Raw genomic sequence first — 13,895 nt, 5'->3', positions numbered from 1 at the left:
CCCCCCCCCCCCCCCCACCCCCCACCCATCTTTGTCTGCAGAGACACAGGTAGCTGGAAACAACATCATCTTTGAAACCCACAACAAAATGGCTCCCCCCCACCCCTCACTATGGCTTTGTTCCTAAATGGACGTCTGTCTCGAGAGATTTAGAGACTCTGTGTGTTAAGCTTGCATTCACAGCACACTGCCGTTATTCACTATGGCCAGGAACCTGCAGCATATGGACCGTATACCTCCTTCTCCAATTCAATACCATGAAATCAAATCAGACCAAAAATGTATAATCACACACCCAGACGTTTCGTTTAAAACAATACAGCGCTCTTTATAGGCACCAAGCAGATTACACATTCCAGGAATGTTATCCTGAGGAGTATGAATCTTAATTCTGCCACAATGTACCGTTATACCTACGGTAATGACAAGGGAGCGGAGCGTGTGTTGTTGACTCAGTGTGGACGTGCCGGGCTGGTGAACACCGTACAAAGCAGGGGCCCCACCGTTGGGCGCGTGACGGGAACGAGGCAAAGAGAGAGCGACGGTACGAATAGTGACGATACGCCGAGCTCGCTCCGCGCGGCGATGACATCACTTCCTTTAGGAGTGTGACGGCTTCGCAGATCATCGCTGTGACAGCCAGACGAGCGGCGCAGCGAGTGGGTGGTCACCCTGGCAACGGCAATGCTGTCATGACCGTCTCCCTATATCCCACATGACAGTTCCTGCCGGCAATGAACACGCATACACACACACACACACGCTTTCAACAATGCTCACACTCACACACATACATAGCATATTCACACTTTCTGAAATACCGTACACACATTCTCTCTCACGCGTGTGCGCATGCTCTCTCTGAAACACACACTCAAGCACCATCTGAAACACAATTAAAACGATAAACGCACACTAAAAACAATAAACATGCCTACACACCCGTGCTGCTCTTGGAACATTATTATGCACAACAGATATATACAAAAAGTATTCTCTCACATGTAGCAACAAGGGGTACAGGAAAGAGATACACAACAGATCATAGGAACGCACCTGTATAAGTACCAAACCTCCTAGGTAGGGCACCCGTCAAAGGGAGAAAAGGAGGATTACGGAGAATGAATACAAATAAATATGTATATCCACACGCCGCACGCAGGTGCACTATAGCTGCATTCAGCTAGACTTTACTCATAGAAATTCCACCTAGTTGAGTGAATCTATTGAAATGCCTTCGGTAAAGGAACGTTTTGGATAAACAGTTTGGGGCTAGCAGAGGTCAGGGGTTGTGGAGTTCAGTGAAAGATAAGCGATAAGATAAGATAAGATATTCCTTTATTGAAATTTGGGCGTTATAGCAGCACGGGGAAGGGGGGGGGGGGGGGGGGCAGGTGCAGGTATGGGTAAATGGTGCATTTATATAGCGCTTTTATCCAAAGCGCTTTACAATTTGTTCCTCACATTCACCCATTCACTCACACATTCACACACCGACGGCAGAGGCGACCATGCGAGGTTCCAACCTGCTCATCAGGAGCAGTTAAGTTAAGTGTCCTGCTCAAGGACACATCGACACGCTGCCCGGGAGGAGCGGGAATGGAACTGGGAACCTCCGGATTACCAGACGACTGCTCTACCTCCCGAGCCACTGTCGCATGGTACGGCATGGTAATAGTAGAAAGACATAAATATAGGCAAAGATATAATGAAAATTTAAATAAATACCTGTATGCACACGTGCAGTATACACAAGGTACCCTAACTGGCTATGGATATGGCTAAGAATGCTCACAAACACACGGATGCTTACATACACGGACACAAGCACAGACACACACACACACACACACACACACTGTTATCCTGAACTTGAGTTTCCTGCTTGTGTTCAGACTGTTGATAACTGCCATGTCCTCAAGCGCAACTGACCTGTTTTTCAGCCTATAAATAGTATGCTACAGCCCCCTTTCATTGATAGGTCTGCGTCTGTGTGTGCACGCGCGCGCACGTGTGCTTTACCCAGTCCGTCCCAGTCCGGTGCACTTCTCTGACCCAGTTTGGAACAACCCAGCCAGAAGCTGGCGTAAATGGGTCACATCTTGAAGCCCACCAGACCTCGCAGTACTTCGCCGCAGTACTTCGCCACAGTCTCCGACACGTGTCTGCGCCCACTCCTACAGGGGCCATTTGTTGCTCTAAACCGCCTCTCGACAAACCCGTGTGTCTACTTACTACAACCGGGGGTGCATGCTGGATTTAAACACGAGAGAGACTAACTAACATAAAGCACCGAGAGGAAAAGAGGGTCAACAACAGATCCTTTATCTTCTCTCACTGTTTGCCTTATGTAATGAAAGTGAAACGTCTAACAGACTACCTCTCCATCTCACCATTCTTAGGCAGCCTTTGTCAACAGTATTGAAAAAATTATTGTCCGTCGGTCTGTGTGTGGCGGGTGTGAGTGTGCATGCCCATGTCCAATGCACGTGTACCTTTGTGTGTGTGTGTGTGTGTGTGTGTGTGTGTGTGTGTGTGTGTGTGTAAATATGCATACTTAATAATGTCTTTGAGGGTACAACAGGAAGAAGTACCCTCAGCGAAGGCATAGTTGTATGATAGAGTAACGACTAGTGAACATGCCCGCCCTGTCCTGTTAGCTTATACAGGCGGATCTACTTCTCAAGTGATCATCATTATCTTTATCAATGGGATTATCCCATTGTGCATACTGCACACTCACTCCTGACATTCAGCATACGTGCATGGGCACACGTACGTACGCACATACACACACTAAAACAAGCCATGCTGTCCGTGCATACAGTGCACACATGTCAGATGTACAGCAACACACAGGCACACAATCCACAGAATTAAATATAGAATTTGTAGAATTCAATACGAGTTGCTAATGTAAGTGCTTGTATACTTATACAATACTCTGTACTCCAAAGCACTGATACTGATGTGTGTCTGTTAAGCAAATAACCACAGACATACATACATACACTATACTGTCTGTAGTCTGATTCTCACCCTCTTTTGCTTGCAGACTCGTGCACATACAGAAAGGCACACACACACACAAACATAGTACTCTCTCTCTCTCCTGCTCATTGACTGTCATTGTCCACAAAAACACGTGGGTGTGTTTGTGTTTGTCTCTGCAGGAAATGTAAACTGGTGCCATAGGTAAACATACACTTCTAGACCGTAGGCATGTGATTCAGTCAAGAGTTTGATCAGCAGTTTGGGACAAGAAGAGATATTTCAGTCAGTCCACCTCAGCCTCCGCATAACACATACAGGCTATATTAGTCATTGTAATATTTGTATTTATTGTTGGAGAATGTGTTTCTTCATAATCAAGTTTTTTGTAATTATGAATCATTCTGAATCGAAAGGATTCCTCAGAGTATAACTAGGTATTGCGTATAAGTATGGTTGCTGTCCAGACTGGGGGAACTGGGGAACAGGGAGAGGAGTGTTTAACCTCCCCCGGGGGTTATTGTACAGCCACGAACCGGACAAACACGCCGTAGAGAGCCGTGTGTGTTTAAGGCAATGTAAAACGAGATACTCGTATTTCCAGTTGAGGCCACTTTGACGTTGTCCAGCAACGAACCTTCCCCAGGTAGACCGACGTACAGAGATTACCTGTTGAACGGCTGTTTCAGCGGTATATTCATTAGTTAAGCCAGAGGCTGCAGCAGCAGAGGCGGCGAGCTCGAAGGGGAAATAATTTAGGATTAGATTGACCGTCTAATCTCGTTACAGCCAGTGCTGTGCCATCTCAGCAGACATGCAGCGTAGCCCTCACACCTCACTCACTTTATCTCAAATATCTCCCCGGGCACCTGTAGCATGCCCTCCTCTACGCTCCCTCCCTCTGCGCGGCTACTATGGATACTATAGTCTGAGGTCGCTATTAGATTCAATTACCGCGGCTCTCGTTGCGCGCCGGGGCTCGTGACTGTACTGTACATGGAGCTGCCGATGCACAGTGAGTGATGCAGTGAGGTGAATGGATGAATGAAGATCTTAGAAAGATAATTGGATTTCTTTTCGAGGTGTAATGAAAAGGGCCGCTGTAATAATGCTATGTCTTGAAAAAGTACTATGAATGAAATGAAAGCGTTTGCTCAGAGGGTTGTGTGTGTGTGTGTGTGTGTGTGTGTGTGTGTGTGTGTGTATATGACCTATACTCTGCCTTCCTATCATTTACAAAATGCTTTCACAGTAACGTGCAGGATGTCAAGATGTCATTGTACCCTGCTCACCTGAAGAGGCTGCATCCTGAAGCACTCTATACTGCTTCACACACACACACACACACACACACACACACACACACACACACACACACACACACACACACACACACACACACACACACACACACACACACACACTTTCATAACTCTACTGATACTACATACCACCACGTCACAAACCCCTGTTTAACCTCAAACTATCCTACCAACTGAGGAATGAACAGTGAGGTGGCATCCTCAGCACCAGTACAGGAAAGTGTGTTTTACATGACCTCAGTTATATCATTAATTTATCCTCTCCCCCTCTCTCCCCTCTCTCCCCTCTCTCTGCCTGCAGCCCAAATCGAAGTCATTCCGTGCAAAATCTGCGGAGACAAGTCCTCGGGTATCCACTATGGAGTCATTACATGCGAGGGATGTAAGGTGAGGCTCGCTACATAGTTTCCTCTCGGTAACACAAGCCAGCTCCTTCCTTAGGAACTGTGCACACCCTATTGAAACACATAATGGGTACACCGTACTTTATTGCATGTCGTTGCATTACCAAAGAAGATACTGAGTCGCTCCACAGCCTACATGTATCCGTGATCCCGCGGTCTTTTCAAAGCCGGTCGTGTTGTCATGTACCCCAGGGTTTCTTCAGACGAAGTCAACAGAACAACGCCGCCTACTCCTGTCCCCGCCAGAGGAACTGCCTCATTGACAGAACCAACCGCAACCGCTGCCAACACTGCCGCCTGCAGAAATGTCTCGCCCTGGGAATGTCCAGAGACGGTAAGAGAGACGAAAATAATTATACTGAACCAAGCATGCGCACACACACACACACACAGATACAATTGCATATAGGAACTGCGAGGTGATTCACGGGATAAGAACCATCTTTAGTGTGGTAGTGAAAGGGTTAACATTCTGTGGTTTGGCAGTGAAAGGGTTAACCTTCTGTAGTGTGGTAGTGAAAGGGTTAACCTTCTATACGGTGGTAGTGAAAGGGTTAACCTTCTGTATTGTCACAGTGAAAGGGTTAACCATTTGGTAGTGAAAGGGTTAACCCTTTGTCGTGTGGCAGTGAAATAGTTAACCTTCTGTATTAACCACCAAAGGGTTAACCATTTGGTAGTGAAAGGGTTAATCACAACCCCCCCCCCCCCCATTCCTCTGTCTCCCTGTACAGCTGTGAAGTTCGGCCGTATGTCCAAGAAGCAGCGCGACAGCCTGTACGCGGAGGTCCAGAAGCACCAGGCGCGCCTCCAGGAGCAGAGGCAGCAGCAGACGGGCGAGGCCGAGGCCCTGGCCCGTGTCTACTCCTCCAGCCTCACCAACGGGCTCTCCACCCTCAACCACGAGATAGGGGGCACCTACGCCAACGGTCACGTCATCGAACTGCCCAAGGGCGGCCACGGTAACGGAGGAGGAGGGGTGCCGGGGGGTTACTACGGGATGGACTCCTCCACCCAGCCGTCTCCGGATCAGTCGGGGTTGGACATGGCGGGCATGAAGCACATCAAGCAGGAGCCGGTGTATGACCTGACGCCCGTCCCCAACCTGTTCAGCTACGGAGGCTACCAGGACAGTCAGCTGGGGCCCAGCAATGTCAGCATGGGAGAGCTGGGTGAGGACTCTCGGCGCAACACGACATGTTACTCATTTTCAGGGGTGTAAAAAGTACCCAGGAATTATACTTAAGTGAAAGTATGGGTACCGTCTCAAAATCGTACTCAAGTAAAAGTCAGAGTATCTGGCTAAAAACACACTTGAATAAAAGTAAAAAAGTTTCTACTTTTAAATGTACTAAAAGTACTTTAAAAAAATATATATAATAATAATTTTTAGGACTGTCTATTCATCTGATAGCAGGTGTTTAATCAAAGATCCCCACTTTCTAGTCTTGCACAAGGACCAATCAGCATGGGTATGGGCGGGTTCATTTTCCATTGATGGGGATTTGATTGGCTGTTTTTAAATAAAGTGCGGCCGCAGGATTAATAATGTTAACGTTATTTCGGCCAGAGAAACAAATATACTAATTAAAATAGTTGGACCTGCGAGATTTGTACTTTAATGTAAGGAGTAAAAAGTATGTTTTTTTTTCTCTGAAATGTAATTGAGTAAAAGTACAAGTATACAAACCTAATAATACTTGAGTAAAGTACAAATCCCTAAAAACAGTACTTAAGTATTGTGACGGAGTACAATTACTCAAGTACTTTACACCCCTGCTCATTTTGCACGGTGCTAACGTGGGTGTTAGGGGAAAGGTGCACCAACGTAGTAGTCATGTTAAATGGGGTGAGTCAGAGTGCTAATCTGAGAGCAGAGGCGATCAGCCAGGCTTTACACACAGCTAGCTGACTATGCACCACACTACAAGCTACTGCATTGACAGCTGTATCATTAGCACAGATTCTACTTTGAAACTCACTAGGCAAAACACACTATCACTTCAAATGGCAAAATAGGTTGCAATGAATGATGTGCAAATATGGAAAAATGCCTAAATTGCTCACCCTTTGCTCTCTCAAGTCTCAACGTAAGCATTACAAGCAAACATTACCATAACGAATATGACTGAACAGTCTGTACTCCAACTATCCCTTATTCTACTCCAGACCTTACTGAATGAATTAATCAATCAATTAATAAATCAAGGATCAAATACAAAATATAGTACATATAAAATAAAAAAATATTAGCACAGGGGAAAAAAAGACAAAAGACTGGCCTAGGGTTTTTAAAGCGTCCCCTTTCTATGTCCTGTCCTGGTCTCCAGACCGTATCGCCCAGAACATCATCAAGTCTCACCTGGAGACCTGTCAGTACACCGCGGAGGAGCTGCAGCAGCTGGCCTGGCAGACCCACTCCTACGAGGAGGTGAAGGTGTTCCAGGGCAAGGTGAGCACCCACATCTGTGTGGACAGTGTACGTGTGTGTGTGTGTGTGTGTGTGTGTGTGTGTGTGTGTGTGTGTGTGTGTGTGTGTGTGTGTGTGTGTGTGTGTGTGTGTGTGTGTGTGTGTGTGTGTGTGTGTGTGTGTGTGTGTGTGTGTGTGTGTGTGTAGGTGTGTGTGTGTGTGTGTGTGTGTGTGTGTGTGTGTGTGTGTGTGTGTGTGTGTGTGTGTGTGCGCACAAATAATGTAATATCCAGAATAGTAAAAGTATAGTATAGATAGATAGATAGATAGATAGATAGATAGATAGATAGATAGATAGATAGATAGATAGATAGATAGATAGACAGACAGACAGACAGACAGACAGACAGACAGACAGACAGACAGACAGACAGACAGACAGACAGACAGACAGACAGACAGACAGACAGACAGACAGACAGACAGACAGACAGACAGACAGACAGACAGACAGACAGACAGACAGACAGACAGACAGACAGACAGACAGACAGACAGACAGACAGACAGACAGATAGATAGATAGATAGATAGATAGATAGATAGATAGATAGATAGATAGATAGATAGATAGATAGATAGATAGATAGATAGATAGATAGATAGATAGATAGATAGATAGATAGATAGATAGATAGATAGATAGATAGATAGATAGATAGATAGATAGATAGATAGATAGATAGATAGATAGATAGATAGATAGATAGATAGATAGATAGGTTTATTGTCACAGCTTTTTAGAATGTATATACATTCCCAAAACGTGAGATTCTTGTTTTCCTAGGCTCCTCAACCGTAGTAGTGTGCACATACATTAAATAAATAATATACAATATATACATAAAATACATTATACATACAAATACAATATTGCAATACAACAAATATACTTAAAATAATCCTATACTATACAATATTACTTTAACAAGACATTTTGTAGGTGACCACCTTTATGTCCTAAGCACCTTCTATTTTCTATTTCCCAGCATGGCTCCCACTTCTACTTGCCTTCATTATTCTCTCCATCCATCCACTCGTTTTCCCTTATCTTGTTAGCTTTTTTCCTCAATTTCCAAAGCTCTCAGCTGTGTGTGTGTGGTTGCATGTGTGAGTGTGTGTGTGTGTGTGTGTGTGTGTGTGTGTGTGTGTGTGTGTGTGTGTGTGTGTGTGTGTGTGTGTGTGTGTGTGTGTGTGTGTGTGTGTGTGTGTGTGTGTGTGTGTGTGTGTGTGTGTGTGTGTGTGTGTGTGTGTGTGTGTGTGTGTGTGTGTGTGTGTGTGTGTGTGTGTGTGTGTGTGAGTGTGTGTGGTTGCATGTGTGAGTGTGCTCATGTTGTGTGTCAGGAGTTCTGTTTCATCACCGTGACCTCACTCGTTCCTCTGTGTCTAATGCATTATGGGTCATTACTGGGGAAGCCTTTGAAATTATTTTGCATGGAGACTCATCTTACAACGGGAAATGATGGGAACACACAAAGGCAATTTAGCTGATATTGTACTTTGGATGCGTGGAATAGAGAAATTACTATTTCATAAGTACGAATTGAAATTCAATTCAGACTTTGTTCTTTGCCTAACAGGAAAAGGGGAAAGACTTACTATAACCACATTGGCTTCGGGGATGCATGTCCTTGTCCTGTACTTTGTACTTAGTAGTACAAGTAGTAGTAAGAGTGTGTGTGTGAGTTCTTGTAAACCGAAGAGGGGAGAAAAACATGTTAACCAATAACAGAAAATGTTGAGTGAGTTGAAAAAAACATTGAGAAAAGATGAACAACCAACTAAAACTAAAATGGAAGCATCCATATTGTCCCCTAAAACATCTGACGGAAGCTGTGCGTCTCCCGACCTGAATATAACATAACATAATTTCCGATCGGTTGCGTTTGCTTTCAGACACGGGACGTGCTGTGGCAGCAATGTGCCATCCAGATCACCCACGCCATCCAGTACGTAGTGGAGTTTGCCAAGCGCATCTCAGGGTTCATGGAGCTGTGCCAGAACGATCAGATTCTCCTGCTCAAGTCAGGTGAGACACCCAACACCCGCGGTATCACTTTACCGTGTTGTAGAGAGAACTTAGTGAGGAGAACAGGATCAGCCCTCGCTGATCTCCTTCTCTTCTAGCAGATCAGAAGAGATAGAAATCAAACTCCTGTGAATGATCTAGCAACAGAGCGAGATAGGGATGGTTGGTCCTGAGAGGTCCTGGGGTGGGGGGTGGGTTTAGGGGAGGATATGTCTTTTAGCATTATTTTTATTATAATTAAAATTTAAAATTTTTATTAAATTTGTATATATACTTTTTTTTAATTATATACATATATATATATAAATGATTATTTCTCCTGTTCTCTCTGTCTTGTGACCCCCAATGTTATTGTTATTGTCTGTTGATTTGTGATTTAATATATTTTATTATAGTTTATTGATTTAATTTAGTCTCATTTTATTTAATGTATCCCTTCAATTATTCTTTACATTATTATTATTATTATTATTATTATTATTATTATTATTATTATTATTATTATTATTATTATTATTATTATTATTATTATTATTATTATTATTATTATTATTATTATTATTATTATTATTATTATTATTATTATTATTATTATTATTATTATTATTATTATTGTGTTGTGTTATGGTATGTCTTGTGTTATATATTATGTGAAATAAAAAAGATTTGATAAAAAATATATACAGTATATATCAAACTCCTGTGAATTCAAAGGGGCGACACATACTGTATCTTTCTGGAGGGATCCGGATCTACAGGGCTTTTGCCTTGCTATTATTACAGTATTATCCGAAACTCCAGTCAACTCTTTTAACAGTCTCCTTCCCTCCCCTGTTCTTCATCCAGGTTGCCTGGAAGTGGTCTTGGTGAGAATGTGCCGGGCTTTCAACCCTCTCAACAACACTGTGCTGTTTGAGGGGAAGTATGGAGGCATGCAGATGTTCAAAGCACTAGGTAACACGTCGTTATCATTGCGTAATCCTACTCCTAAACTTGCTTGCTAACCTATCCACACATGACCCGAATTAATTGACTACAGCTAATTAAACTACCCATTTCTTTCTCTCTCTTCTACCTCTTTTATCTCCAGGTTGCGATGACTTGGTGAGTGCAGTGTTTGACTTTGCCAAGAGCCTGTGTTCCTTACAGCTGACAGAGGAGGAGATAGCGCTGTTCTCAGCGGCAGTACTCATCTCAACAGGTCAGTATCGTGGTGGCACAATAGGTAAACATAACTTATACCATGGCAGTACCATGGGTTAAATTATTCATACAACGGCCGGTACCATGGTAAAACTGAAAGTACCATCAAACTACCGGGATATGTTTCCGTGAGGGTAGTTATCATTGACAGGTATAGTGCCAGGTGTGACAGTACTAGGGATGTTCGATATTGGCTTTTTTACCGATAACCGATATACCGATATTGTCCAACTCTTAATCTCCGATACCGATATCAACCGATACCGATATATGCAGGGTCCCGCCCCCCCCCCCTAAATAATTTCAGGTAATTAAGGCCCTGTTTAGACGGAGGTGAATCCGCAAAAATATTTTTTCGGATGTGTCTTTCGTTTATACGGAAACGCCGTTTTTACGGGGTGAAACCGTAAAAAAGTGAGACCACCTTCCAGGGTGGAATTCCTAGAAACAATAAACCTTTGCGCTATCATCTAAACTGTCAAACCGCATAAAACGATGACGAAAGGGTTGTCAAGGCTCTCGTCGCGCGTACTGCTTACATCACAGGCATGCGCCAGTAACCTAGAAGCGTAAATAAAGCATGTCTGATTCTATCCATGGCGATCACCTGAAGGCTACATTGGCAGTACTTTTAAATACACAAGAATCTGTCCCGCGGCTATCACAACTATTAGTACTGGACCCACTGTCTGTGAGTGACTCTGCTTTGGTCCAATCACATTCCCCACCCACAGTCTGCGAATCAGAGGCAGAGTAGGGCGGGTCTTCACAGCACGTCATGTGACATATGCGCCAATCGTGTGACAGTGGGGCTCCGTCGTCTCGAGTCGTTACAGCGTCGTCTGCACGCAGAATTCCATCCCAAAACGCTAGTCTAAACGCAAAATTTAAAGTGAGACCGCAAGACGACTTTTGCGGTTTCTGTTCAGACTCTCTCCGTCTAAACGTAGCCTAACATTACATATCTCTTGTTGTGGAATTAACACAACATTATGCATACTTTTGACAATAAATAAAATAAGAATTTGTTCTTACTTGCTTGCCTGGGTAAATAAAGGTTAAATAAATGTATAAATATATATATATTCTTTGAAAACCGATACCAATATTTTCCGATATTACATTTGAATGCCAATATCGGCCGATAATATCGATAGGCCGATAATATCGGACATCCCTAGACAGTACCCTTACATGTTGTTGCTGTTGTTGTTCTCAGACCGGCCATGGCTGATGGAGCCCAGGAAGGTACAGAAACTCCAGGAGAAGATCTACTTTGCTTTGCAGCACATCATGCAAAAGAACCACATGGACGAGGACGCACTGGCCAAGGTAGGACCGGACCTAGAGCAGCACAGGCAGACCATACAGTGGGGAATGTCAAGCTAGAGTAGTCCAAACCACTCCTTTGTTTTGTTGTGGTACCTTTGACCACTAAAGGCGCAGCAGTCATATCACAGGGAGTCTCACTTGATCTATACTCAAGAGCTTCATAATTCTACTGCACACTCGAAGAGCAACCATTTGCACAATAGGTGCAAAACACAACAGTTTCATGTAATAGTTCCATGAAAAGACACATCTTCCTGTCTCTGTCTGTCTCCACTACCCCTGCTGTAGACTGACATACAGTAACTTCCTGTCTGTCTCTCTCCACTACTCCTGCAGTAAACTGACATAACTTCCTGTCTGTAAAACTGACCTGACTTCCTGTCTGTCACCACGACCCCTGCAGTAAACTGACATAACTTTCGGTCTGTCTGTCTTCACTACCCCTGCAGTAGACTGACCTAACTCCCTGTCTCTGTATGGCTCTCTCCACGACCCCTGCAGTAGACTGACCTAACTTCCTGTCTCTGTCTCCACGACCCCTGCAGTAGACGCGTCTCTACATTTCGTAGCCGCATTTCTGCAGACCCCTCTCTGATTGGTTGAACTCTATTTCTGCAGACCCCTCTCTGATTGGTTGAGCGAAGCCCCTCTATGATTGGTTGAGCGTCATGTGAGCAAAGCCCCTCTCTGATTGGTTTAGCTCGTCACGCGGTAAAAGGCGGATGTAATGTTATCATATCAAGAAGATAAGCAGAAATGTACTACCAGATTCGCGTATAACGTTATTTATTTCCCGTGACTTCGCGGTTTATTCATAACGTTATGCACATTTCACAACACAGCCAGCTGTTAGAAACTGTACATTGTAACATTATATGACATAACGTTATGTTATTTCGCGGTTATTTCGCGGTTTATTCACATAACGTTATATTGTTTACACTGTCTTTCTTCTATTATAACCCTCCCAAATCATATTCAGAAAGTATCACAGAGACTTATATTGACCAAGGAATTAGTTATTATTTCGCGGTTTATTCACATAATGTTATATTGTTTACACTGTCTTTCTTCTATTATAACCCTCCCAAATCATATTCAGAAAGGCACACACAACATATTCCAGTTAACGGTATATTTTTTTAATGATTCGTTATGGTGTAATCAATACTTCCATGCGTATAAATTGCGTTCGCGACCTCCATGTTTTGGGGGTAGTCATCAGAAACCTCGGATCCGGGATTCGCTCCCATCCGTCGGGCAAGAACTGTGGGTTTTCAGCCTCTCTCTCTGGAGCTTAACAGAGTTTCCTCCGGAGTTTCTGGAGGAGCTTGTCGCGGCTCATGCGCATGCGCACGCTCAACCAATCAGAGAGGGGCTTCGCTCAACCAATCAGAGAGGGGTCTGCAGAAATGGAGTTCAACCAATCAGAGAGGGGTCTGCAGAAATGCGGCTACAAAATGTATGCGCAGTAGACTGACCTAACTTCCCGTCTCTGTCTGTCTCCACGACCCCTGCAGTAGACTGACCTAACTTCCCGTCTCTGTATGGCTCTCTCCACGACCCCTGCAGTAGACTGACCTAACTTCCTGTCTCTGTATGGCTCTCTCCACGACCCCTGCAGTAGACTGACCTAACTTCCCGTCTCTGTATGGCTCTCTCCACGACCCCTGCAGTAGACTGACCTAACTTCCTGTCTCTGTATGGCTCTCTCCACGACCCCTGCAGTAGACTGACCTAACTTCCTGTCTCTGTATGGCTCTCTCCACGACCCCTGCAGTAGACTGACCTAACTTCCTGTCTCTGTATGGCTCTCTCCACGACCCCTGCAGTAGACTGACCTAACTTCCTGTCTCTGTATGGCTCTCTCCACGACCCCTGCAGTAGACTGACCTAACTTCCTGTCTCTGTATGGCTCTCTCCACGACCCCTGCAGTAGACTGACCTAACTTCCTGTCTCTGTGGCTCTCCTCTTGCAGCTGATCAGCCGCATCCCGACACTGTCGGCCCTCTGCACGCTGCACACAGAGGAGCTCCAGGCCTTCCAGCAGCTCCACCCCGAGACCGTCAACGTCCTCTTCCCACCGCTCTACAAAGAACTCTTCAACCCGGACCCCAGCTCTGCCATGGCCATGCCCAAATGA

At 44.5% G+C, this 13,895-nt stretch overlaps 1 protein-coding gene across 1 annotated transcript; it reads left to right on the top strand.

Annotated features, from left to right (window-relative positions):
- Positions 1–399: 399 nt before the first annotated feature.
- Positions 400–13,895, top strand: rorb (RAR-related orphan receptor B; the record flags this gene model as incomplete). Its single annotated transcript, XM_084323196.1, has 10 exons — positions 400–544; positions 4,615–4,700; positions 4,910–5,051; positions 5,452–5,889; positions 7,048–7,169; positions 9,084–9,216; positions 10,063–10,170; positions 10,307–10,417; positions 11,639–11,751; positions 13,731–13,895. The coding sequence occupies 10 exons, from the start codon at positions 400–402 to the stop codon at positions 13,893–13,895; spliced, it is 1,563 nt and encodes a 520-aa protein (XP_084179322.1).

The sequence above is a fragment of the Notolepis coatsorum genome (assembly GCF_963971535.1).
Source record: "Notolepis coatsorum genome assembly, chromosome: 10".
Taxonomy (NCBI): Eukaryota; Metazoa; Chordata; class Actinopteri; order Aulopiformes; family Paralepididae; genus Notolepis; species Notolepis coatsorum.
The sequence above is the reverse complement of the archived record's forward strand: the minus strand, read 5'-3'. Positions and strand labels throughout refer to the sequence as shown.